This window comes from Tamandua tetradactyla, chromosome 6 (genome assembly GCF_023851605.1).
Source record: "Tamandua tetradactyla isolate mTamTet1 chromosome 6, mTamTet1.pri, whole genome shotgun sequence".
In the NCBI taxonomy this organism is placed as follows: Eukaryota; Metazoa; Chordata; class Mammalia; order Pilosa; family Myrmecophagidae; genus Tamandua; species Tamandua tetradactyla.
The window spans coordinates 62,225,098-62,252,556 of record NC_135332.1 but is presented as its reverse complement, the minus strand read 5'-3'; the positions used below and the strand labels follow the sequence as shown (position 1 = coordinate 62,252,556).

The window sequence follows — 27,459 nt, the reverse complement described above, 5'->3', positions numbered from 1 at the left end:
CTGGGTCAGCCGGGGTGGGGGTGGGGCGGTGGGTCCCTCTCTTGACTTGGCTGCACCTTGGACCCAAGAACCCCCTTTTTCAGAAGAAAGCTGTCTTCTTGGGGACACACCCTCCAGTCCCAAGAGAGCTGGGAAGGAGCCCCCAATAGTCCACCCAATTTCCCTGACTTTACTCCTGCCTTAGTCTTTCTCTTTTCCCATTCCCAGAGAAATGCACGTTTCAGCATGAAAAATTCAAATGTCGCAGGAATGTGTGACTTAGAAAGCCCCTCCAGAGGTAACTGCTATTAACAGTCTGTTGTATCTTCTCCCAGATTTTTGTCCACAAATATCAACTTACATTGCTGTCGGCCCACACGTGCAACCGTATCCTACCCACTGTTCTGAAACGTGCGGGTGTTGCCATTTCTTTGGTTTTACTCTGTCTCTCCCTCCTTTACGCCGGGGGTGTTCGAGCTTTGGGGGGCTCTGAGCCTCTCCCAGTGTTTGATGAATGGCAAATGCACGTGAGATATTTCTATCGCACAGGTATTTCTATCCCACGTGGGCGCCAGAGCCTTCCCGAGGCTGATGTACGGACCCTTCGCCCCGAGCAGGGAGGCGGGCAGGGCTGCGGGACTTGGTCCCGAGACCCCCTTGCCCTCTCTTGAGCACCCACCCTGGGCTGCTCGGAGGGCCGGGGGCACCTCGTCCTGCATCCTCATCAAGGTCACCTGACCCCAGCCTCTGCCAACCCCCTGCGCAGCGCCAAGAGCCTCCTGGCCTCAAACTTGTTGGACGACATTCACTCCCCGGCGCGGTGCTCCCCGCCTGCTCCGTCATTAGGAGACGCTCGGCGGCCGCCCGCAGCCCTGACAGCAGCGGGAGGGACCGCGCTGCCTGCCCCGGCGTCCGGGGTGGGGGGTGGCTCAGACGGCGCCACTGGGGGCCCCAGGCCGAGAGGCGGGTGCGGCGGCCTCTGGTCCCAGCCAAAGTGAGTCTGGGGGTCTGGCCTGGGGGGTGGGGAGGCGAGATCCAGGTGGGGATGCCGATCACGTCTTGGCAAGGTGAGACGGACACTAGTGATCCAGGGGTGTGTGAGTATGCGTGAGTGTGTGCATGGAAGGCTCTGCAGAAGTCTGGGTAGGTCTCTGAGTGAGGGCATGTGTGTATAAGTCTTTGTGGGGGGATATATGTGTCAGTGTAAGTCCGTGTGTGTAAGTCTGTGTAAATGTGTGTGTATCTGTGTGTCATTGTGTGTATGAGTCTATTTGGGGGGGCGTGTGCAAGTCGTTATGCGTACGTCTTTGTGTGAATGTGCCCTTGCACATGCACGTAGGTGGATGTGTGTGTGTGTGTGTGTAAGTCTGTGGGGGGTGTAAGCTTATGGGGGAGGGGTGTGTGTTTAAGTCTGTGTGTAAGTGAGTGTTTGTGGTCTCTGGGTGGGGAAGGGTCATGGACAGGGCTGAAGCTAAAGATTCTTGCCTTGGAGCTCAGGGAGGGAAGCCAGGTGCCTGGAAGTGTCACCGTCTCAGGAGACTCTCCCAGGGTGAAGGGCTTTCCCTGGGTGGGTGACATCCCCCCTTCCCCGCCATTGCCTTGGGCTGCTGCTGTGGGTGAGCTTTGTAGGGTAGGCTCCCCCTTCCCCCGCTGTCTTACAGGTGGCCAGAGGAGAAAGGCTGCTTAAGATGACTCCAAGGAAGGAAGTTTGGGTTGCCACTTTTCCTTCTGTGCCTCTTCACCTACTCCTATGACCAAGGTCTGGGATATCCTTCTTGGGGCATATGGAGACCTCATTAGAGGTGATGGTATAGAGTTTGGGCTGTGAAGTCAGGCGGACCTGGGTTCGAATCCTATGTCTGCTCTATGCATTGTGACTTTGAACAAGTTACTTAACTTAAACCCTGAGCCTCAGTTCCCTCATTTGTAAAATGGAGATAATACCTACCTCCCAGAGTTGTTGTCAGGTTAAATGAGGAAGGGATGCAAAGTGCCAAGCACGTAATTAGTGTCCAACAAATGGTCGCTGTTGTAATTATTTATTATTAGCTCGACTGGTTCCCATCTCACCTAAGAAGACCTTCCAGCCCTCCTCTCTCCCCCACCCCCTAACGCACCAGCAGGGATGCCTTTGACATCTAATCTTTTGCATTACTGTTTAACTCATCTGAACCCAAAGTAGTGCCCCAGCACCCAAAACAGAACCCAGCCCATAGGAGAAATTCAAGGATGGGAAATGGAATAGAATTATGAGAAGGAGAGGAAGAAAGAGTCCTGGAAAGGCTGAGAAAGGGAGGTGATAAAAAGATGGGGGTGGAAGCTGGCATTGGCCAGAGAGGGAACACAGGAAGGAGAAAGGACTGCCCAGAGATGCTATCAGTGGGGAACTGGGATGTCTTTTTGCATCCCCTGGATCCCTTTTGCTTTCCCTGGAACCCAGTGGAAGCTCTCCTCCTCTCCCCTGCACAGCCCTAGGACACTGCTTCCTGACTTGGGGACTCCCTCATCACCCGATGATCCACCGATTCTAAAAATGGTGTCTATCATCGATGGCATCTTTTTTCTTTCTGCCTTCTCCCTGTCTGTCACCTCCGGGGTGATCTCAGGCAAGTCACCCTTCACTGGGCCTGGGTCTGCTCAGCTATAAAATAAGGAGCTCCCACTGGTATCTTCCCCCCGGGGTTTTCTTATCTACCCTCTATTATTCTCTTGCTTATCTTGAAAGCTACTCAGTTACCAAAACAACTCGCTATTGATCATCATTCCTCCTTTTTAAAAAAAAAAAAAAAAAAGTATTCCTACAGAAGAGAAAACTTTCAAATTTCCATTAGGCTCTAAAGTTTCATGAAGGACTCTTTTGGTCACTGTTTATCCCCAAAGCCTAGTTTCCTAACTCAGTACCTGACACATGGGAGCTCAGTAAATATTTTTGAATAATTGGGTGAATGGAAGGAAGGAGGAAGGAAAGACAGGAGGCAAGAAGGATGGAAGGATGGATGGATGGATGGAAGGACAGAAGGGTGGATGGAGGGTATTGCCACCATACCCCTGTGGGGAGTTATGGAATGTAGGGAAGCATGTTAGGACCTGGCTGGGCTAAGGAAATCATGCTCATCCTGACAATGTCCCCTGTTTAATTTAGCCATTTGCAAGTGTGTTATGAAATGAATACTGAGAAATGCTGGAATCACCATCTTAATTTTTTTTTTTTTTAACTTGGGCAGGCACCCATCTCAATTTTCAATCTACTGCCCATCCCTTTCCTAACCCAATGTCATCTTGTTCAGTTATTCTAATTTAATGTGAGCTTCCCTCTATGTTAGGGGTGTGTGATTTTAGTCATCCAAAAATAAGGAGCAGCTGGGGTCGAAACGGGAGGGCAGATGTTATGGCTGCCTCTGGAGCCACGACAAGGGTCTCCAAGAGCCCTTTTGGATAGGAGGGGCGGCCTTGGCCTGCCTTAGTAATGCCACCGACAATTTATTGAGCACTTACTGCATACCAGACCCTTCACTTGCATTAGCTCACTTAATACCCCCAACAACTCTGAGAGGAAGGTGGTATTATTATCACCAACCCATCTTACAAGTAGGATACTGAGGCTCAGAAAGGCTAAAGAATTTGCCCAAGATTATTCTGATGTAACAGGTAGGGAAGGATTTGAAAGCAGGAACCTGAGCTCCAGGGTCTGAGCACTTGCCCCCATATATTGGACCCACCTAGCAGGGGCAGGAGGTGGGTCCGCAGTGACGAAGTTTCTGGGGCTGCCTCCAGGGCTCCAGCTCCCATCCACACCTCTACTCACGTTTGCTTGTTCTCAGTAATGGAATATTTTCAACTTGGCAAAATGGACTTGGAACCAAGCCAAGAAAGGGGAGCGATTTGTGATCTCTTGAATTTGTCCTTCCTCATTAAGTGATTTGCTCCCCTCCAATCATTTCTCAGGCCTGAGGGCTGCAACACAGCTCTATCTTGTCCGTATGTGTGCGGGGTGGGGGGTAGGGGGAGCTTTTGTCTGCTTTACTGATGGAAGAGTATATCAATAACAGATGAGCACAGTTCCTTTTTAAAAGGTTGTCCTAGATGAGTGTAGGCCACGGAATAGTGATACCAGGGACTTTTAAGTGAGGACACTGGAACCCTGCCACGTGCCCACACAGGTGTTTCCCTTCAAGGTCATCGTTATAGGAAACTGTGTACATAACCTAACAACTCTGCCATCACTGAAAGCATATCTTTGGGGCCTCTCCTTCACCCTCAGATAATGTTTAAGTTCACCTTGTTACTTATAGTGACTCTATATCTTGGATCTGAAACAGTACCATGCTGCTTGATGGCTCATTTACTTTCTCATCAGACTTGGCTTCCCGTGACTTTTGGACATTTCCAAAATATCAGACTTATCATCACAGGATGAAAATCTGCCTTCCCTGAGGTTATTAAGAAGGTCAACCCTTTAAGAAGAATTTGGAGAAAGACTGGGTAGGGCAGGTGGAGGAATGAGCCCGCAGCTCCCTGACGTGGCTACGTGGAGGGCCAGCAGGCATTTGGATGTGTAAGTTCTGAGCTTTATCTTAAAGTGTCATGGCTTTTCAGCCACACATAGCACAGAGAAGGGAAACCCGCTGGCTGGGACCCTTCACCCACCACCAGTTGAGGAGGGAGATTAAAGAGTAGCAGAAGCTTTTCAGGAAAAGAGCCACATTAGATGCAGGTGAAACTGGGGACTGGACTGAGGCTAGGGGTGCTTCTTCTTAGCCATCTGCTTCCCGTTCCTGCCCGGAACCAGGAAGAGGTGAGGTGGCAGGTGACCTCACCACCTGTGCATGTCAGGGCTGATGTGAAGCCCCAGGAAAGCTACATCTTCATCACACTCACCTTCATCACACTCCACACACCTCCTTCTAGACTCCTTCCAAGGTGGCTGGGACCTCTTGTTCTCTCTCCCCTTCCAAAAACAGTCCCCTCTAAGCTCCTCCTGAGGGTCTTAGGCTCCTCCCTTGGTTTAATGCAGGTAGGCAAACTGAGGAGAAGCAGCGATGGAGTAAAGAGTAGGAGGAAAAGAAGGAAAAGGCAAAAGACAAGGGGAAAGAAAAAGAAGTCAACAGAAGCAGAGGTGTAGGTGGGAGTGATGGAGGCGGGGGGTGGAGACAAAGGCACTGATGCTCACAGCCCTTCCCACCCCACAGCTAAGGGCTCTGCCTTCTCAGAGAGGCCATGTCAGAAGGAGAAAGCAAGGACAGCTCGGGCAGCGAGTGCCCTGTGTGCTATGAAAAGTTCCGGGACCTGGACGGCGCCAGCCGGACCCTGAGCTGCGGCCACGTGTTCTGCCATGACTGCCTTGTCAAGTACCTGCTGTCCACCCGCGTGGACGGGCAGGTCCAGAGGACCATCGTGTGTCCCATCTGCCGCTACGTCACCTTCCTCAGCAAGAAGAGCTCCCGCTGGCCCTCCATGCTGGACAAGAGCTCCCAGACCCTGGCTGTGCCCGTGGGCCTGCCCGCTGTGCCACCGCCGCCACCGGAGGGCCACACGCTCGGCCACACGAACCCACTGGCCGTCTCCCAGCCAGCCCGGAGACCGAGCCAGGCCAGACTGTCCGGCAGCCCGAGCACCCAGCTCCCCTTGGAATTGCTGCCCGGCCTGCCCCGGGAGCCCCAGATCTTCATCATCAGCCGCCACGGGATGCCGCTGGGGGAGCAGGACAGCGTCCTGCCGCGGCGCAGCCTGGCCGAGCTCTCGGGGGCATCCCCGGCCCCCAGCTCCACCCGGTCGTTCTGCTGCCGGTCGCGGGCGCTGCTGCTCATCACCCTTATTGCCGTGGTGGCCGTGGTGGCCGCCATCTTGCCCTGGATCCTGCTGGTGAGGAAGCAGGCGTGAGCGACGGCCCCCGGAGGGGCTGGTGGAGAGAGGCCAGGCCCGCGAGCTGCTCTGGGAGCAGCGCTGCTCCCATCGCCGGGCTGGCCGTGGCCTGGAGGGGACAGAGGGGTCCCCGCTGCAGACCCAGCCCTCCGTCCCTGCCCCCAGCTGTGTGGAGTAGGAAGGCAGAGGGGAGGGCCTGAGGGTGGAGGTGCTGGATGGGAGGTGTGGTGGCCTTCACTCCACCTCCTGCTCCTCACCCTGAGTAAGGGGCTTAGGTGAGACACAGAGGTTGGGGGTTGGTGATCTCCGAGACTGGAGCTGAGCTGCTCTAGGCCGACATGGGACCCCACTCCCAGGCCAGGGTGAAAAGCATGTTGGAGGCCCCTCCCCAAGAGCAACCGCTATGGCCTCCAGGTACATCTGAGCAAGAGGGGAAGGTGGGTGGTTACTGCCCTCCTGAGGGGTCACCAGCCCTGAATGCAGGCCTTCCCTGCCAGGTGCCTCCATCGCGAGGCCGGGTGGGCCTCCCTGGGACCAGGAATTTCTAAGCTCCGCCAGCCTATGTCCTGCTAGATGGGGGCCAAAGGGCAGGACCCCAGGCCAAAAGTCCCACCCAGAGTTCTCTAGCTTACTCCTAAGAACCAACAGAGGGGTGGCATAGAAGCCAAAAGCATATTGTATTTCCCAGAATCTACAACCCTCCCAGCTGTGCAGATGTGCTCTCCTTCCCACCCCCATGTCCTTCTCCCAGGTTGCAAATGGCCAGCCAGAATGTCTCAGTGGCTGGGGCCCAGGATTTCTGGGGAAGGTAACATCTTCCCAGAGAGCTGAGGCCACAGCAGAAAATGGACTTATTGCCATAGGCCAAGGCCTGCAAAATGGCCCAGAATTGGAGTGGGAAGTTTCCCCAAGCAGCCCAAAGAGTAGTTCAAATGTTGAATCTTGAGGTTCTCAAGGATGATTTGGAAAGTTCAGAGCAGAAGGGATGCCCAACAGCTTCTGACAGCTGAGACTTGAGTCAGCTGAGAACTATGTGGGCAAATGAACCCCTGGTGTCCCCCGCCTCTCTCCCAGGCCACGTCCTCCTCCTCATGACCCAACCACTCATTAGAAGCCACACAAGCCAGGCCAGTTTCCCAGGCGGATTCCCAGGTTGGACTAGGTGAGGAAGGGTGGAGAAGAAAACAGTAGTTTGTCAAGGCCACTACTAATCTGGGCTAAGGCTGAAGTTCAGGTGCTATTATCAGCAGCTCACCAAGGCCTCGTTCCCTGGAAACCCCAACCCTGGAATGTGTTGGGGGTCCCTGAAGAGGGCCATGAGAAAAGTCTCAGATTGAGGCTTGCCTGAGGAGCGAGTCATTCAGGAACCAGCTACTTGCTGTTTATTGTGGTCTAGAAGCCAACCCCTTAAGATTAAAACCCGACAAAAATCTCCAGCTGTTTTCTCAAAGTGTGTTTCTGCTCTCCAGGTCCACCAATAGCTGTTCCAGCCACAACCCCAAACTCCTGCCACAAAAGTTTTTTTTCTGGGGAAAGAGTTAGCATTCTGTCTCCTAGCTAGGTCCCAAGTGCCTGTAATGGGGTCATCTGGGATCACCGGGCAATGTGATCCCCTTACAGGGGAAATAGTGCCAGATGACTTAAAACACTTATGGGCTTCTTTGTGCTCTTTTTCAAACTTAGGAAGAGCACAGGTGCTATTTGGGGGGTATGGGGATAATAAGGTCATTCCATGGAAAAAATATTTATTGTAGGAATAAAAATAATGTTATTCACAAAAACTCTAGTGAGTCTGTTTTAGTCTTAGTCAAGCTGCTTTAAACGTGTTGAGGATTTCTAGGGGGCCTGATTTTAGTCTTTTCAGATTCTGTTATGTTTGTCATAAGCTTGTTTCAAACTACCTGTAGTGTTTTTATATGTTTCAGCTGTGACTTATAGATGGCACTTCTTTTATTTTCAAAGAATGCCAAAAGTTATTTTTTAAATAAAATGTATATTTTCTCAAAGATTCCAGAGGCTTTGCAATGTATGTGGGAAGCTATGAGCTTGGAATGTTAAGAGAGCTTATTTTAGATGGAAAGGATGATTTGAAAAAATAAAATGCAAATTAAACATTTGCTCCACCACGCTCAGAAAAGAAATGCAAACTGATATTCTGCTTGCATGCCATTTTTCACTTATTAGGCTGTCAAATCCCAAAAGTTTGATAACCCGCTCTGCTGCCAAGGTTAAGGGAGAGTAAGTAAGTCATTGTTGGGAATGTACATTGGTAAATCCCCAGTTGGGGTGGGGGGAGGAATTTGGCAATATATTTCAGAATTTCCACTTTGGCCCCACAATCCCTGGTCTAGAAATTTATCCTACGGCTATACTTGCACATGTGGGCAGTGAAATGTGTACACTTTATGTATTACAGCCATGGGTGTAATAACAAAAGATTGGGGAAACCCTAAGCGTCAATAGGAGACTGGCTATATAACTTAAGGTGAATGAACTATCACGCGGTTATAAAAAAGGACAAGGAAGGACTCTGTGAACTGATATGGAAAGCTCTCCAAGACACAATGGCAAATACTAGTATAGGATACTACAGTTTGCGTACACAGGGGGAGGGGATCAGAATTTACATTCATGTTTGCTCATCTATGCACAAAGAAATAAGGGAGATCCACCAAAAAGTAATAACAATGTTTGTGGAAGGGAGTGAGAAAATGATGGAATGCGAGAATTTTCACTTTACATTTTATACTTTTAATTCTTTGAACCAAGTAGACATATTATTTATTCAAAAATTAAATCTACTTCTGAAACTATGAGCCAAGAAATTCCTTTTGTTAAGCCCATCCATTGAATGGTGTTTGTTTAGCAGCCGGGAAATGAAAACACAGCCCAAATGCCCATCATCTGATAAACGGATAAATAATGAGTTATACCCATATGATGGAATATTACTATCCAGCCAGAGAAAGGAATGAAGTACTGATACATGCTACAATATGGAGGGATATTGTATATTGAGAACATTATACTAAGTGAAAGCCAGACATAAAAGGTCACATAATATATGCTTCTATTTATATGAAATATCCGGAATAGGCAGATTCATAGAGACAAAAAGCAGTGGCTAGGGGAAGGAGGATGGCATGGGGTTTCCTTTTGGGGTGATGAAAAATTTCTACATCTAGACAGTAGTGAAGGCTGCACAACATTGGAAATGTAGTAAATGCCACTGAACTGTACACCTTAAAATGTTTAAAATGGTAACTTTTCTGTTATGTGTGTTTTATAATAAAACAAAATTGTATTTCTATACACTGATACTAATAACTAAAAAAAAAGAATTCTTAGAAAAAGAAGAGATTTTTATCATCTTCATATTTCAGAGATGCCGCCTATTCCCATAGCAAATTCAATTGTTTGTTTGGACTCATTTCCTCTGCAATAAGTTACTGAAAAACACATCTATAATTTTGGAGCACATAGGATTGCAAAGTTTTTGGTTGCAATGGCTGTTCTGGGCTTATTTTTCCTCTTCTCGCTTTTGTTTGTGGAGACTGCATTCTGGAACTGAAAATCTCTTTCTTTCAAAGTATTATATTTAATGTCTACAAGATGCTCATGAAAAACAAGAGGGTTAGGTCAAGAATTGGCTATTGTCCCCAAACTGACTCCACGCTGAGCCACATGACAGGCTGGGAATTGATGATCATGTATGCTGTGGGGGTCCCCGAGCCAGACATTTGTAAGTATGTGGAAGCCTTTCTGAGCTCAATGCAACTGAGACCCTATGCTGACAAGTTTATCTTCACCTACAGTGCAGGAAATAGACGTAAACTGGGTACTGCTATTGCTCTAATGGGAAATTCCTCAGTTGTCATCCTGAATGAGCCGTCTGCCCGCATGGACCCAGTAGCCCAGTGCCTGCTCTGGGACATAACTACACGGACCTGTAAAGCTGGAAAAGCTACCGTCCGAACTTCCCAGTGTGGGGGAATGTGAGGTCCTGTACCAGGCTGGCCATCATGGCTAAGGGGAAGTTTTAAGTGCCTAAGCAGCCCTCAGCACCTCAAAAAAAGGTATGGTGACATACACAGTTTGACAGCCAAGCTTAAGGTTGATAATTACAAAAATGAAATGGAAGAATTCAAAGAATTCATCACAAAAACTTTCCCAGGTAACCAGGAGCATGAAGGGATTATTGACTACTACATTCCCAGCACAGAAATTAGCTGGGGAAAGGTTTTTAATATTTTGGAGAAAGTTTAAGTGCTATTCAATTTAGAAAACCATTCTATCAGTCAGATAACACTGGAACAAGTCTTTTTGGCATTTTCTACTATCGATAAAGCAGAAAATAAGGAAATAAAGCAGCTATGAGATGCAGTTCCAAAAATAAAAATTAAATCTAAAAATTATATTGGGGGAAGAGTGAAATGAGACAAAGCGTCAATGGCTGAGAGATTCCGAACAGAGTCTAGAGGTTATCCTGGAGGTTATTCTTATGCATTAAGTAGATATCACCTTGTAATCCAAGATGTAATGGAGAGGCTGGAGGGAACTGCCTGAAAATGTAGAGCTGTGTTCCAGTAGCCATGTTTCTTGATGATGATTGTATAATGATATAGCTTTCACAATGTGACTGTGTGATTGTGAAAACCTTATGTCTTATGCTCCTTTTAGCTACTATATCAACAGAAGAGTAGAACATATGGAACAAAAATAAATAATAGGGGGAACAAATGTTAAAATAGATTTAGTTTGAAATGCTAGTGATCAATGAAAGGGATCAGTAAGGGGTATGGCCTGTAAAATTTTTTTTTTCTGTTTGTTATAGTTTTCCGTTGTCTTTTTATTTCTTTTTCTGAATTGATGCTAATGTTCTGGGAAATAATCATGTTGATGAATATGCAACTATGTGATGATATTGTGAATTGCTGAGTGTATGTGTTGGGAATGTTTGTTTCTTGTAATTTTTTTTAATTAATAAAAATTTAAAAAAAGAAAAAGAAATTACAGCTGATAAAAAGAAAAATAAAAAATTTTAAAAAATTAAAAAAATAAAAATTATATTGGAAGCTAAAAATCTTTTCAGTGGACACACCAGTGGCCTGGGGAGAAGGGAGCTGCCAGACCACTTGTCCCTGTGGACCAGGAGTGGCAGCCACCAGCCCAGTGAAGCTGTTTTGTTTGGTTAAAACTATGATAGCTCACGCTTAGCAAGCACCGCAAGGTGGATAAATGTTTTAATATTCTCAGTGTTCTGAAGATCCTAGGGATTTATTTGGGCCCCATCATTTAATGTGCTTGTTTTGGTTTCCCTTCTCTACCTGTTCTTTTCTTGCTCAAATAAAATGTTTTGCTTTCAGGACCACTTTGGGATTAGGGCACTGCAGGAAGATGCTCTCAGACGGATGGATGGATCGATAGATTATAGAAAGATTATAGGAGGAAGGATGGATGGATGGGTGATAGTGTTTTAGTTTGTTAAAAACTGACTAGATGCAATATACCAGAAATGGAGCGGCTTTTAAAAAGAGAATTTATTAAGTTACACATTTACAGTTCTAAGGCCATAAAAATGTCCAAATGTTCTAGACTCAAGAAAGGCATGTGGCTGGCATCTGCTGATCCTTGTTCCGGTTCTACTGCTTCCAGCTTCTGATGCCAGTGGTTTCCTCTCTAAGCCTCTGTGGGCCTTCACTTAGCTCCTCCAGGTCACAACTCTGGGTTCTGGCTTGCTTAGTATTTCATGGGAAAGTTCATGGTGACATCGGCTGGGCTTTGCATCTCCAAACATCCGTGTCTAAGTGTCTGCACTCTACGCATCTTCAAATTTCTGCATCTCTGTCGGCTCTGAAGCAACTGTGTTTTCTCCAAAATATCTTCCCTTTTAAAGGACTCCAGTAAACTAATCAAGAGCCACCTTCAATGGGTGAAGTCACAGTTCCATTTAATCAAAAGGCCACACCCACAATTGAGTGGGTCAGTCTCCATGGCAACAATCTAATCAAAAGGTTTCCACCCTACAATATTGAATCAGGATTAAAGGACATGGCTTTCCTGGGCTACACAACACTTTCAAGCCAGCACAGATACATTGATAGATAAACACATAGAAAGATATAGGAGGATAGGTGGATGGATGGGAGGACAGATGGACAGATGACATAAATGATAGAGATAGGAGGATAGATGGATGATTAGATGATTCACAGGTTAGATTAGATAGATAGATAGATAGATAGATAGATAGATAGATAGATAGATAGATAGATAGATAGATAGATAGATAGATATAGAAGGCTGGATGATGGACAGATGATGGATGGACAGACAGGTGGATGATATAGTTGAGAGACAGATAAGAGGATGGGTGGATGATTAGATGATAGACAGAGAGGGAGAGAGAGATATATAGGAGGACAGATGATGGATGGATGGATAAATGGATGGATGGATGGACAAATGACAGAGACAGGTGATAGATCAATTCATCAATCAATTGATAGAGAATAGAAGGATGGATGCATGGATGATGCCAGGGTTAAATGAGAATTCTGCTCTTCTCTTCCTCCCTTGTCCAGAGCACCCACCCTCCCCTACACAACTGCCATCTCCCATTATCACAATAACCTTTAACTCTAATATACACTCACATCAAGGCTTGCCAAACAAGCCTAAGATCCTATATCATTGCTGGCTGATTGCCAGGAGCCTGGAACACACATAAGCAAGACCTCTGTGCACTCTGATATAGTTCCATGATCTCTCCCCTTCTAGACAATGCACTCCTTGTGGGAGAGTAGTTTCTTACTGCTCGTGATACCTCTAGTGCCTGACACAGAATTTAATAAACAGTGAGAGCCTGATACATATTTGTAGAATGAATGAACAAGTAAACTTGATGGTTTGGCCCAAGGGTCTTTAGGTGTGAATATTTGGATAAAATGTCACTTTGGTGTGTCTTAGGTCTTCACAAAGACCAGCTTCAAGAACAAACCTAAAGAGCCAGTGTAAAATCAATTAAGAGGAATGCAAGGAAGTAGGGAGGGCAGGGGGACTAGGTGGTCAGAGGAACAGGCTGGGTAGAGCGAAGACACCAAATAGACACTTGTTAAGATAAACAGGTTCCAAAGCCAAGCTGTCAATAATTTGCATCTGCGTGTACAATTTTTACCCTGACCCCCTTCACGGTGTTTAAAGTGGCCATGCTGTCCAAACAGTGGGCTGAAGGTTTAATTCTGATGACTCAGTGTCGGGTGGTGGGAGGGAGGTGAGGGCTATGAGGGCAGGATTTTGGCAGAGAATGACGGGGGTGCTGAGGAACTAGAGAGGGCCTCTGTGGGGAGAAAAGATAATGAAGTAGGAGACTAGAAGCACGTAGAGTTGGTTAAGAAAATTAGTAAGTGCAGTAAGAGGAAAGAGAAGGGAGTCAGACCATGAAGTCTAGCAAGGAAGGCAAGGTAGGAAGGTAGGAGCATTTAGGGGCTCCCTCTGGCTTTGGGCCTCCAAATCAAACTCAGACCAGTCACAGAGCCCTGGAGGCTTCCCTTCACATGCCTCTCAGGCAAACCACCAGGACCTCCTACTACATGCTGCCTCACACCTCCATGCCTTCTTCCAAGCTATTCCCACTACCTCCTGGAGCTGATTTTTATATTCCTCAAAACTCCACTCAAAGTGTGATCTCACCCCAGATGACTTCCCTGACCCCAGAGCTCTCTTGTGCTCTAAAAGCATGGAAGTACTGAGTACAGACAACTCACCAAGCTGTTTTCCTGTGTCCTGTGACCTTTGACTTTGCTGTCTATCTCCCCTTAGACCATGAACTTCCTGCTGGCAGAAACGCTTACTGATTTCATTTCCTGGCTCTAGTGTCTAGTTCAGGGCAAGCCCATGAAAGACGCTCCATAAACATTTGTTGTAAAGAGTGGCAGCAGAGGAAGTCTCACTGAATTTTTGAATTATGAGTAAAACCTGGAGCTATTTCCTTCACAGCATATTTAATAGCACAACTATTTTTAAATCAGGAAACACGTGTCTTTTATTGACTCTATTCTGGGCCCCCAAAGATGTGGCTTCCTATTCTTTGACTGGATGTATTGTGACAAATGGTGACTACACAAAGAAATGCCAGAAGGCACTGGAGGAGCCAGCCGGTCTAGACTCAGCTCCTGATCTGCCCCACACCAACCACACCTTGCATAAGATCCTCTCACTTCTCTGTGACTCAGTTTCCCCATCTGTAAAGTGGGGGCAATAACACGAGCATCACAAGGCTATTCTGTGGATTAAAGGAGTGAATGCATGTAAAGTGCATCCAAGAGTGCCCCTAGCACTCAGCGAGCTTCCTCTTGGGTAGTGTTACGAAATGGATGTTTTCTTTCAGTATGACTCCTGATTTATTCATCTAACAGAAAACAATCCCCTACCAGGGTGAGGCAGGACATGTTGGGGGAGTTCACCCGGAACAGCAACCTGCCTGAGAATCCATTCGCAGGAGAACACACTCCCCCACCCTCCTCCCATCAGATCCTGAACGGAATGAGAACGGGCAGTAAAATTCAGAAAGGATGGCATCCCTCTCCGCAGGGACAGGCTTCCTCCACGACCGGCTGCTTAAACACTGCGGTCCCGGGCCAGCACCATCAGCAAACACGGGAGGCTAGTTAGCACTACCGTGGGGTCGGGAGTATTGACCCGTGGCCCCAGGCCTCAGGAAGACGCTCGGCAGTCGGAGCCGAATCTCGGGCGCGGCCCAGGGAGGCCTCCTCACATGCTCACGCCCGGTTGAACTCGAAAAAGTCCGGCACACTTGGCACACCCACGCCAGTGCGGGGACGCGGACGGTGGGCGTCCAGGTAACCTACGTGACCAGTCGTCCTGGAGTCCTGGCGCCACCTGGCGGCCAAAGATAGGAATATCCTTTCCCGGCTAAGGAGACACCCGCCGCCAGTCACCAGGAGAGAAACGACAGGGGTTCTCTGGGGTCGTCCTTCCTTCTCATCACTCATCCAGGCAGTCAGACCCTGAGTAGCCGTCGCCATTCGTCTCTTCCCAGAGGCCTCAGGGGCAGAACTGCTGGAGGGGTCTGGAGGCGGGCGTTTTGTAGTCTCTCGTAGTTTCCCTCCTAGCCACTAGGTGACAGTAGTCATCGAGATCGTTCCCAGTTTCCTTTTCTCGTGTAAACTTGGCGCTCCTCGCGCTACAAGGGAGATTGATCTCGCGAGATCTCTCGTAAACTTACCGAACCGGAAGGAGCTTGTAGATCTTTTTCTCTTTTGCGGCCATAACCGGAGCTGCAGCGGGTGAGGATTTGCTGGGGAAGTGTGTATAATCCGCCGCCATCCGTGGATGGCTACGGTGGCTCTCCCTCCGGGAGACTCCGAGACTCTCCCAGCGGTCGAAAGGCAGCTAGGGAAGGAAACCAGAAGCCACCGGACTGGGGAGGGGAGAAGGGAAAATCAGTGTTGGCAGCTGGAGGGGAAGGGGCCAGTAGAATTGGAGTCGGATTCAAGTTTCGGCAGTGTAATTCCCGGAAGAATAGTTTCGAAGTCACTGACCTTTTAAGTGTTCACGAAACTGCCAGACCTCACTCTGGCCGTTGGAAGGCTTTTTGGACCCAAAAACTGCAGGGTTTTCCAGGTTCAGGACAGGGAGGTTTGGTTCATTCATTTTAGAGGGCTCCAAATATGTACATACTCAAGTCCTTAAAAGATCGATCCATTTAAAACGTGATGTTACATTTGAATAGTTAAATTGTTGATTTGCTTTGCCCTAATTCAGCAGAGGTATTTATAAGTCTTAACTCTCACGCAATATTTAGAAGTTTTGAGAGTATAAGAAGCTTAATGACTGAAAAAAAGTGCTCAAAATGGAAAATTCTCAAGCCCATCAGCAAACATAGAAAACATTTAGTAAAACAATTTTTAAAAGTTCAAGCTTCCAATAGATTACTCGAGTCAAGCACTTTTTGATAGAATTAAAGAACATGAAAGCCTGTGAGCAGTCTAAACTTTCAGCTTAAAATTATTGCTGTTACTTGTTTGGAGACTGAGATTTTTTTGCAATTTAAGAATTTAAATCTCTCACAATTTTCTTATTTAGCCAAAATGAAGTTCAATCCTTTTGTGACGTCTGACCGGAGCAAGAACCGTAAAAGGCATTTCAATGCACCTTCGCACATTCGCAGGAAGATCATGTCTTCCCCGCTTTCCAAGGAGCTGAGACAGAAATACAATGTTCGATCCATGCCTATCCGAAAAGATGATGAAGTCCAGGTATGTATCAGTCCCACCCCCTAGCTTCTGATGTGTTCAGGTTGTCTTTTTGAATATTCCATGCATCTGAAAACTTGTAACCAAATTCTTACTGCAAGAAAAGTTTTTAGAAAGGAGATTACATTCCAAGAGTGATGGAGCTAAAACACCAGAACAGAGAGGGTTGCAAGAGGGGTTGAACCCGGGAACTTAAAAAAATATGCTCTTCTTTTTTAACTTTACCAATATTCTTCGGTGGTAAATATCCCAAGCATCAGACACAGCCATAATCAAATGAAAGAACAAGAAAGATGGTTGGGAATCAGACCATTACTTTCGGATCATCTTTTGCTCAGTATGTTATTTGAGGACCAGTAAACAGAATTGCTTAGAACCCAGTTATAGACATGCTAACTGAGCCATAGTTTTATAAAATTGTTTGTTGGTAAATAGATTTGTCACATCTGTTTAACTGAAAATTTTTATAAATGTTTCTTAGCTGTAACTCTCATGTAGCAATTAAAGAATTTTGGTAGTTTGTATAAAGCAGCTTGCATATCACCAATATTTCATGCAGTTTGCACCATTTAGTAAATAAACTAACTTCCCATATAGGAACAGTGTGGGTTGAAAACAGCCATTGATTTCTGCTGTATTCCTAGTAAAACTGCCAATAGATTTGGGGGACAGGCTTAGCTGTTTTCAAGATATCTTGGTGCAAGAAAAGTCAGAATATTGGTAAGAAGCTTCTGTTTAAAAGTGCTTTGGGTTTCTTCCTGGCAAGCTGAAGATTACTAGGACTCTTGGGTAGGAAACTGTGTTAGATGACCTTTGGGAAAGAATTGATTTGTTTACAAGAAGTATTTGTTGCTGCCCACTCTGGCTTGCAGTGAGTTGGACTTCTTAATGGGCTGTGAATGAAATACTTGTAGCCTGTTGTTCCCTTTGAGATAGAGTAACAGATTCTTTACAAGGTCAGCTTGATACTGAACCAGAGGTTCTTTCTTTTGTTTTTTTAAATGTGTGTGAAATATATATACAAAAAAGTAATAAATGTCATAGTACATATTAACAAGTAGTTATGCAACAAATTTCAGTTTGGTATGGGTTACAGTTCCACACTTTTAGGTTTTTCTTCTAATTGCCCCAAGACAGTGGAGATTAAAAAGAAATATCAATATAATGATTCAGTGATCATACTCATTTGTTAAATCCCAACTTCTCTGATATAGCTCCTTCTCCCAGTCTTTAGGTATATTGGGTTATGCCCATTCTAACTTTCTTAAAAGGGGATGTCAGCAGTATAAGCCAGGGGTGTGGAACTGGTTGATGTTCTTGGAGAGATTGGCACCTCTGGGTTTCAGGACTTATCTGCCCCAGGAACTAAGACTGACTCATTTTTTGACTTTTTAGCAAGCCCTCCGCTACTGGTGGGTCATAAGACCTATTTATATAGGTCTCATTAAGTCTTTCAGAATTGAAAGATCCTATAGATCTGCTTATTGATTCATTGTTATCCTGATTTACAAGGTTGATTTTGTTCTGTTCTCTCTGTTTCCATTATTTTTTTAATCTGTACTTAGGTTGTGCGAGGACACTACAAAGGTCAGCAAATTGGCAAAGTAGTCCAGGTTTACAGGAAGAAATACGTCATCTACATTGAACGGGTGCAGCGGGAGAAGGCTAATGGCACCACTGTCCACGTGGGCATTCACCCCAGCAAGGTACGTGGGTTTTTTGAGAATGCTTGAAAGGGGAAAGGGACGTTACAGCAAATATGGTTACTTATTTGTGGAGCAATCCCATAGAAGTACCCCTGATCTTAGATGTGCTGAAAATCGAGGTTTTGGTTTGGGTTTTGGTTTTTATTAATTAAAAAAAATTAACAAATGAACTAAAACATCAACATATATAATCACATTATACATACCATACCCCTTATCCCTTGCTTTCATTAGCATTTTATACTAAATTTATTTTAACATTTGTTCCCCCTATTATTTATTTTTATTCCATATATTCTACTTGTCTGTTGACAAGGTAGATAAAAGGAACATCAGACACAAGGCTTTCACAATCACATTGTGAAAGCTGTATCATTATTCAGTCATCCTCAAGAAACATGGCAACTGGAACACAGCTCTACCTTTTCAGGCAGTTCCCTCCAGCCTCTCTATTACATCTTGAATAACAAGGTGATATCTACTTAATGCATAAGAATAACCTCCAGGATAACCTCTTGACTCTGTTTGGAATCTCTCAGCCATTGCCACTTTGTCTCATTTCACTCTTCCCCCTTTTGGTCAAGAAGGTTTTCTCAATCCCTTGATGCTGAGTCTCAGCTCATTCTAGGATTTCTGTCTCACGTTGCCAGGAAGGTCCACACTCCTGGGAGTCATGTCCCATGTAGATGGTGGGGGGGGGCGGTGAGATTGCTTGTTGTGTTGGCTGGAGAGAGAGGCCACATCTGAGCAACAAAAGAAGCTTTCTTGGGGGAGACTCTTAGGCCTAAATTTTAAGTAGGCTTGTCCTATCCTTTGTGGAGTTAAGTTTCATACGAACAAACCCCAAGAGTGGGGGCTCAGCCTATAGCTTTGGTTGTCCACACTGCTTTGTGAGAATATCAAGAATTCAACTTGGGTAAGTTGAATTTCTCCCCGTTCTCACCATTCCCAGAAGGGGACTTTGCAAATACTTTTCCACTCACTGATCGAATCACTCTGGGATTCACTGGGGCATCACTCTGGACAACCCAACAAAATCTCATGTCCTCCCTGAGATTCCAAGTACTTAAGGTGTTCAATCAAACTGTCTACATAAGTTATATTAGGAAATGCACTAGTCAAAATATAAATTTTGTACCAAATAAACATTTTTTGCTTTAGTCTCACACATAAGGTGAGATTCTAAAATATTAATTACCATCTGTTTTCAACACCCTGCAGTAATGACATTCCTTTGTTCTTCCTCATGCAAAAACATTTTAAAATTTGTACATTTAGTCACTATTATTATACACTCTAGGCGTTCCTAGATTATACCCTCTCAGTCTTTAACATCTGTCTTTCTTTCTGGTTTCATTTATGCCCCCAGCCCTCCTCCCTGTATCATTCTCACATGCAGCTTCATTCAGTGTTTTAGCATAATTGTATTACAGTTAGGTAGTATTGTGCTGTCCATGTCGGAGTTTTTATATTCAGTCCTGTTGCACAATCTGTATCCCTTCAGCTCCAGTTACCCAATATCTTACCCTATTTCAATCTCTGAAAATCAAGTCTTAAAGCAAATACTGCATTCTCTCAATTTTAATAATTCTTGCAGTATTTCTGAAATCAAGATGTCTTTAACAGTCATTCTATATGTAAGCTTAATGTATGTTTTCCTCAAAACCTAATATAAACTGACACATTGTTTAACAATTCACATGCCTTAAAATCTAGGAAACAGACTGGTTAAGAAAATGGAATGGACACCATGTCTGTGTATTCAGCAGAATCCAGTGAGTTCTTGTGGTACTGACTGATTCATGTCAATAACTGAAAGTATAATCAAATGGCAACTTGAGGCCCAGAAGGCAAAGTTGGGGTTTAATCGGTACTGAAGATGGGAGTCAGCTATTCAGAACATTCTAAAACCGAAGAAGTCATGGTTATTTGTAGACAAATCAACTTTTTCTAAAAGTTAGTGCTGCATAAAGCCACACTTTTTGAATATGCTACCTCCTGTAATCCTTAGAGCCCTATGAAGTAGATATTAAGCCATGAATGATGGGAAAAACTAAAGCTCAGATACTAAGATCCCAAGGATAGTCGTAGTTTCTGGTCTGGTAAGTTGGAATGCTGCTGATTCCAACCCATACCTCTTCTCAACTCCAAACTCAATATCCAGCTGCCTATGTTAAATTTCAACTTGGATATTCAATAGTTTTCTCAAACCCAACATGGTTGGTCTTGATTTTATCCTTAAAACCTCCTTGCCCAGTCATCCAGTGTCACAGGGTATGGTAGCTCTAACCTCCCATTTTGCTCAGGACAGAAATGTCATTTTTGACTCCACACATCAATCAGTAAAAAGTATTGACTGCTATTGTGTTATATCCAGAATTTTGTGTGCTTCATACCATTACCAACTAGATTCAAGCCATGCCTCTCACCTTAACTAAACATGGTTGCCATGTTGCCTTTTAAAAGAAGAAGCACATCATACTGGTCTCTTCAGGAGTTCTCCTGCCTCTGGACTTTTGCACTTAAGGACATTTTGAGCCCAGATATGCTTACCCCTTCACTTCCTTCAGGTCTCTGTTCAAATGTAACTTCATCTGTAGGACCTTTCTTAATCACCCTATATAAATTAACCCTTCTTCTCTAGCACTCTTGCACCTTCCCACCTTACCCTTTTTGCTGTTTCACAGTCTGACCTTCACTTTTTGCTTGTTTTCTGTCCACACACTTAACTATAAGGTTTGTGACAGCAGACTATTTTGATCACCATGCTGTATTCACATTGCCAAGTTCAGTGCCCTTTCCTCTCCCCAACCTTCCTCAAGACTGGATGTCTTTAGGATTAGATACGTTGAGATAATAAGATTGGGGAGGAATGGGAGTATCTGTACTTTTGAATTTTCACTAAAGGTTTTGCAGGTTGAAGCTGAGGTGGAAGCTATGTATGCCATTGCCAGTCTATGTTCCAAAGTCACTTTATAAGCAAAACTATAGTTGTGGGTCACTTTATTAACTTGTAAAACTGGATGCGCAGAGTGGAATAGTTGACATTTTGCAGCAGATTTTATAATGCAGAGAACAGGATGTGAGAAGAATCACAGATAACGCATTGCCCTTTCCCCTCTGTTGGTAAAATATTAATAAAATAAACATTTAAGCCAAGTTTGATTTGGGGGCTAAAGAGTTGTTTCTGACATCCATTACCTTAAGTTTTGGAAATGGGATTAAACAGTGTCCATGTGTTGTGTACTGGTGGTTACTTACCACTCGGAAATGTTTTTTTCTTTTCTGTAGGTGGTTATCACTAGGCTAAAATTGGACAAAGATCGCAAAAAGATCCTCGAACGTAAAGCCAAATCTCGCCAAGTAGGAAAGGAAAAGGGCAAATATAAGGAAGAAACAATTGAGAAGATGCAGGAATAAAAGGATCTATGTATGGCTTCCATTAAAAACTGCTAAAATAAACTTTTTGTCTTGTGTGTGATCGTTGAAACAGTCTCGAATTATCAGATTGATTGGTCTTTAGATTTGGAAAAGAAAGTTCAGGTGATGTTTGCTATCAGGAGGCTAGGGGCCCTATCTTGTCTTGATTTCACTTTAAATAATATTTGTAGAGTTGGGTTTTTTAACATTGGAGCATCAGTTCTTTGAAAATCAAGGAGATTTTTGTTCTGTACAGCAAGTAGCAATTTGGGGAATATGATGGGGGTGGGGCTTATTTGTAACAGTTAAACATGTTGCAAAAAAGTTTTGTGTTGTGGCCATTGCATAGAAAGAGTCTCTGAACACGTGTCAACCACAAAATTGTACAAGTATTTTTGTGCATTTCTCCTTGTCACCGATTAGACAAGTCATGCTTAGAATAATTAGAGCTGTGGCTTCCCAGAAGCATCTGAACCATGAATTTTGTATTTGAGATACAAAATGTTCATCTCACATGTTTGTTAGGCATGGTTTGAGAGTTTCCTTCAGTGGATTAAGTTAAAAGGGTGTAAAGTGAAGTCTTTGACAGCACCTGCTTTCCCCTGTGTCTACCTCACTTTGGATTGTGTCTAAACCAGCAGTGCAGTGAATGCTAGTGAAGATTACCTTGTAATCAGGGAACATTTATGGTTCTATAATTATGGGGAACTAGGTGACCGATTTTGCCGCAGGGGACCTTTGTGACTTGCTTAACAGACAAATACATGCCCTAGGAATCATAACAGCACTAACGAGCTAATTCAAAAATGACCGAGGAGTCCCCCAAGTTGCATCTGGAAGCCCCTTGGGAGGGGTGGGGCTTCTGGCCAGGCCTGTCTGCCCCATGCCAGCAGAAGGTGAGGCGGCGTTGCGGGGCGGGCCGCTGGACGCGGGCCAGTGGGTGGAGCGGAGGGGTGGAGGGCTCCGACTCTGCGGCCTTGGAGCATCCTGACGGTTCACCTGGCCTGCAAAGTGTCCTGATCGGTGCTGTCTGCCCCCATTCTCCAGGCCCCTCTCATTCTGCACAGAGCTGGCCTCTGGGGGGGGGGGGGCGGGGGGGGCGGTGGTGAGCACGGTAGGAGCCGATTCTGCGGAATCTGGGTTGGAAGGCCTCGCGAAGGAGGTGATGCCGAACCAGGTCTACAGGAAAGGGTGGGAGTTTCTGTGTTGTAGAAAGTGAGGGGAAATGAACACTGAACTGAGTGCTTTATCTACATAGTATCATTTCATGTTCACCCATTGTGATGGATACCAGTCTTCAACCCATTTACAGATGATGAAAGTAAAGCCACCTTAAAACAATTAAATAACTTGCCTATGTTAGTCACAGTACTTGGTAGAATCAGAAATTGAATTCCAAAAGTTAGATTTCTTTTTTGTAGTTCTTGCAAGAATTTATATTTTCTAGTATTAATCAGTGGGACACATAAGTCTTTACAACCCCTTTCAATTTTGTTCACCTTCAATATTGTAATGTTAAAGACCCACTAGAGAACTGACTTCACTTATATCTATTGCCTTACATTTGAGTTCATCGTCATCAGCTAACCGTTCACCCATCTCTAGCTTCCACGTATCTCTAAGTCCCCTGTTTGTATTATAAGCCTCTGATTTTACCTTTACCATGGTCATAAAAGTGGAGCCATACAGTATCCTTTTGTGTCTGGCAAAAACTGGTCTCTTAACCGAATCTCTGTACTACCTCACTAATAATGTATCTGTAAACAACATGTTTGACAAATATACTTTGAGCAACTTTTGTGCTCAGCTATGTACTCGTTGACCTGAGCAAAAGCAGCTAGGTAGAGGTCCTAACCCCTGTCTTCTAAGCAGTGAAGATTTATACAACACCTTAACCATAGAGTAAAAATTGAAAGCAAAGTGCTCGAGCAAGTGGTGCAGGCAGTATGGGTTATGGAAGTTTAGAGGAGGGAGAGTTGGCAATCAACTGGAGTTTCTCAAGGAAGGAGACTAATTTGAGTTGGGTGTGATTTGGGAAATTGCTGGAAGGACATTCCAGGCAGGGAACAGCCCAAGCAAAGTCTCACAGGCAAGTGAGGAAACAGTAAACATGGCTTTGAAGATGTTTCTCAGTTTTGTCTAATCAAGGTTATTCATCAGTTATCCCACAGCACAGATCACACCATGAAGCTCATTCATTTAGGACCACATTCCTTTCATGTTGCTTTAGAACAGATATTGAATACTCCCACCCACCCCTATCAAATAAGGTGAATAAGTTAAGTAGGCCACTTAAGAACTGGGGGAAACCTGGAGAGTGCAGCTTCCATCTAAAGGGAACTGCTGCCTCTCCACTCCAGCCATTAGGCCAGGCAGGAATGCTCCCAGTGTAGCCAAATCTTTCTACTTTTCAAGAGAAACGAGAAATCTGATTTTTCAAATGTGAAATATCCCCATCAGTAAATGTTGGTAAATCAGCCAAAGTTTTAAATAAACACTGAGTAGAACAAACATAATAGGTACATTTGCCAAATGTGGATCCTGGACTCTTGCTTTAGAATTTCATAATATGGTAAAGACTGTATCTCGCATTAAAGACAGATTTTGCATCTCTTGAGTATCAATTATGTCTAGCCTGTGTTCTATTCTTTTATACGCCAGAGATGTGGCTTCTTCCTGTGCAGTTGCCTGAGGGACCTCAAGTAGTGACCAGTGCAACCACCCAGTTTCTGAGAAACACAGGCTTCAGTGAGGAGTCTAGAAGGTATGTGGTTTCAAGGGTTTTTTTTGTTTGCTTGAATGTTTTTGCTGCAGAACTTCTCAGAGCCTTTAAGATGTCAATTTGCACTAAATATCTTGAACCCTGGTTTAAAGAGCATTTTGCAGACATACTATTTCTTCAATTCTGATATGCATTTTTCCCCCACGTTTTTAAATGTAGACATACTCAATACATTGGTTTCAATATGTTCATTTAACGGAGGTTCTCTGTTTTTCCTCTCAAAAGAAAGTTGCTTTTAAGTTAATAGTTGTACAGTTATTGTATCTTAGAATCAGGAATCTATTCCATGGTTACCCAGTTATGCTGAGCAAGGGAATTGAAAGCCTTTGTGGTAGGGACCTTCAGGACCTGGAAGCAGGTCCAACTTAACTAAGACTCTTGCTCAGAACCTTCAAAAGTTTCCATCTTTCTCTGTTCCTCAGGATTCTGCCCTGCCCTCAGTTCTGCATCTGTTGGCTGAGACCAACCCCAGGGATCTTATTTTCTTAAGATTCTAGAAATTGTTGCAATCACCACAGGAGCTCTTCCCCTGGCCTCATCACCATCCTGTATCTTGGAGTTGTTCTAAATAAAGAATCCTGCTTTAAGATACCTGAATACCATGTTCTCTCCCTGAGGAATCCTCTGATCATTGTGGAGTGTGAACCCCATGCCTCTGTGTATATAGGCATGAGTTTTCCAATTCTGGAAGCAGACCCTCCTGCCTCTGTTTGGAACCATCAAGACTGTGCCTGAGAGTGCCTTCCACTCTTGAGATGGTCAAGTTCACTTGGACTCTCTGCTTCATTTTGGAAAAACCTGGGCTCTAACTCACATAGTGTCAAAGCAGATCAGGCCTGCAGACTTCCCAGGGTGAATACCCTCAAAGCTGGCCTCATTTTGTTGCCTCAGAGGCCCGCTCAGCACCACACTCACACTCAAGAGTCATTTACACTAGCATGCCTTCGTTTATGGTATCCTCCACCATCTCTTTCCTGGTCCTGCTGAAGCTGCTCCTTACCCTGGGGCCTGAGACAGAATGGTTCCTGTGGCAGGAGCCAGCGTCATTTCAGGAGGCAGGAACATTGATGATATGACCCAAAATTGGAAATATTTGGAAACCTCTCAGAAAGACTGCTGCAAGGCCACAGTGCTGGATGGATGTGAGAACATGGTCCCACAGGGTAAGGATTCAGAGTCTTCATTTAGTAATCCTTTGTACAATCGTCAGGCAAAAACTGTCATTTAAAATTACACCAGCTGTTCTTTTTTCCTTGATTCCCTTAAAATGGAGACAGACTCTTCAACTACAAGAATTGATTGTTTGTCTTGATTGTGGGCAGGCTAAACAGTGCTCCCTGATACTAAATTCCAGTTAAGAGTTTACTGTTAGCATGCTGACAACATGTTCCAACAACATTCTCCCATGCATATTTTTAAAAGGTGCTGAGAGTGAGATGCTAACCTACTGCCTTTGTGATTCCCATTTATCCTCTCTCTGTTCAATTAATAAAAAACAGTCTATTAGGTTTTACTGTATAAATTAATGGCCTCGTTATTTATTTATTCTGTTTGCCTACAGTCTAAAATGACTACATATTTGTGATCCTACTGAATTTCTTCAAATTCCATTGACATGCTCTGGTTGTGAATGGTCCTAATTGGCTTTCTAGTTTATTTATAGTATTCTATTATCTTTTCTTCTATATAATATTCTTCAAAAATCAGGTGAAAGAATTAATGAGGAACTTGGGAGGAAAAGTCTCATAGATGGTATATCAGTGAATTAAAGTCTGTTCTGATTTCTTTCTCTGCCTTTCTTAGGCTCCTTCTTACAATTCTCCATGCTGCCCCAGAAAGCTGGGAATGACCCATCTGGCATTTCAAATACAAGTGAGACAGAAATGGAGATAAAAGATATGAAATAAAAGTTCCTCATAAGCATAACAAAGTTAGTAGAAAGCAAAAGTTACAACAGCAAGGTGTTTTCCAAAGAAAAGTACTTCCAAACAATAAAAGAAGTCAAAGAAGCCAAGGAAAAGGGGAAGAAGTCATCAAGGGACTATCGCCGTGCAGCAAAATATGATGTGATCTCTGTACGAGGCACAGAGAAGCTAATTGAGACTACTCGTGGAGAACGAGATCGAGATCGAATACGATATTATGTACATAAGGAAGAGTTATTTGATATTCTCCATGATGCACACCTCAGGATTGGCCATGGAGGGCGGACACGCATGCTCAAGGACCTGCAAGGGAAATATGGGAATGTTACCAAGGAAGTCATTGTCTTATATCTGAGCCTGTGTAAACAGTGCCATCAGAAAAACCCAGTCCCCAAGAGAGGCCTCCCGCCCAAGCCTGAGAGTTTCAAGGACATTGACTCCAGATGCCAAGTTGAAATACTTGACATGCAACCAAATGCTGATGGAGAGTTCAAGTTTATTTTATATTACCAGGATCACTTAACCAAATTTATTATTTTACGGCCGTTAAAAGCCAAGTGGGCCCATGAGGTGGTTAGTGTCTTATTGGATATTTTCACCATTCTTGGTACCCCCAGCATGTTAGAATCTGACAGTGGCATAGAGTTCATAAACCAGGTTGTCAATGAGCTCAACGAGGTACTGCCAGACTTAAAGATTGCCTCTGGTAAGTACCCCTCTGGCCAAGGTCAGGACTCCCTGGAGAGAGCAAGCCAGGATATAAAGAACATGATAAGTGCCTGGATGCAGAGTAACCATTCATGTCATTGGGCTTAAGGCCTGCGATTCATGCAGATGGTGAGAAATCAAGCCTTCGATGTGTCCCTGCAGCAAAGTCCATACGAGGCAATGTTTGGTTGTAAAGCCAAATTTGGGCTTTGTTCCTCAAATTTGCCCTGGGAAACTGTGGCCATTTTACAAACAGAGGAAGAGCTGGAAATTGCTGAAGAACAGCTAGAAAATAGCCTCTGGATCAGGCAGGAAGAAGGGGCTGAGGTTCGAGGAGACAGATCCGATATGGATGATGATGTGGATCCCACTGCTCCTGAAGCTGCAGAGCCCGGCACCTCCTCACAAGGGGCCCCAGATCTCCTCTGCTGCTAAATAAGATCCCTGCTGCGGGGATACACCCAGGTGTCTCTCTGGGCATTGCACAGCCATCTGAGAACTGGTGCCAAAGCTCCAGGGAAGAGGTACAAGGCTGCACCCTCAGGTCAAGTCATCCGTGGTATTCCTTGCTCAAGAGGGAGAAGCAGGATCCAGGCTATGCCTTAGTTTCCTAGGGCTGCCAGAACAAAGTAGCACAAACATGGTGGCTTAAAAGAACAAGAATTTACTCTCTGCTAGTTCTGGAGGCCAGAAGTGCGAAATCAAGGTGTAAGCAGAGTCGGTTCCTCCTGGAGGCTCTGAGGGAGACTCCATCCCATGCCTTTCTCCTGGCTTCTGGTGGCTGCAGGCAGTCCTTGGCA

The 27,459-nt window shown here is 44.9% G+C and overlaps 2 protein-coding genes across 2 annotated transcripts; both read left to right on the top strand.

Moving 5' to 3' along the window:
• The first annotated feature begins 5,196 nt into the window (after nucleotides 1–5,196).
• Nucleotides 5,197–5,859, top strand: RNF222 (ring finger protein 222). The gene has a single exon (XM_077163126.1). It carries the CDS (start codon nucleotides 5,197–5,199, stop codon nucleotides 5,857–5,859), a length of 663 nt encoding a protein of 220 aa, XP_077019241.1.
• Nucleotides 5,860–15,018: 9,159 nt separating this feature from the next.
• Nucleotides 15,019–21,286, top strand: RPL26 (ribosomal protein L26). The gene is made up of 4 exons (XM_077165941.1): nucleotides 15,019–15,149; nucleotides 15,949–16,121; nucleotides 17,684–17,824; nucleotides 21,116–21,286. The coding sequence occupies exons 2-4, from the start codon at nucleotides 15,954–15,956 to the stop codon at nucleotides 21,242–21,244; spliced, it is 438 nt and encodes a 145-aa protein (XP_077022056.1). The 5' UTR covers nucleotides 15,019–15,149; nucleotides 15,949–15,953; the 3' UTR covers nucleotides 21,245–21,286.
• The last annotated feature ends 6,173 nt before the right edge of the window (nucleotides 21,287–27,459 follow it).

Bases quoted from the DNA above. Each gene is read 5' to 3' on its own strand.
- RNF222 (XM_077163126.1), top strand. From the start codon at position 5,197: ATGTCAGAAGGAGAAAGCAAGGACAGCTCGGGCAGCGAGTGCCCTGTG.
- RPL26 (XM_077165941.1), top strand. From the start codon at position 15,954: ATGAAGTTCAATCCTTTTGTGACGTCTGACCGGAGCAAGAACCGTAAA. The intron at 16,122-17,683 runs GTATGTATCAGT...ATCTGTACTTAG, and splicing joins GAAAAGATGATGAAGTCCAG to GTTGTGCGAGGACACTACAA. The intron at 17,825-21,115 runs GTACGTGGGTTT...TCTTTTCTGTAG, and splicing joins TGGGCATTCACCCCAGCAAG to GTGGTTATCACTAGGCTAAA.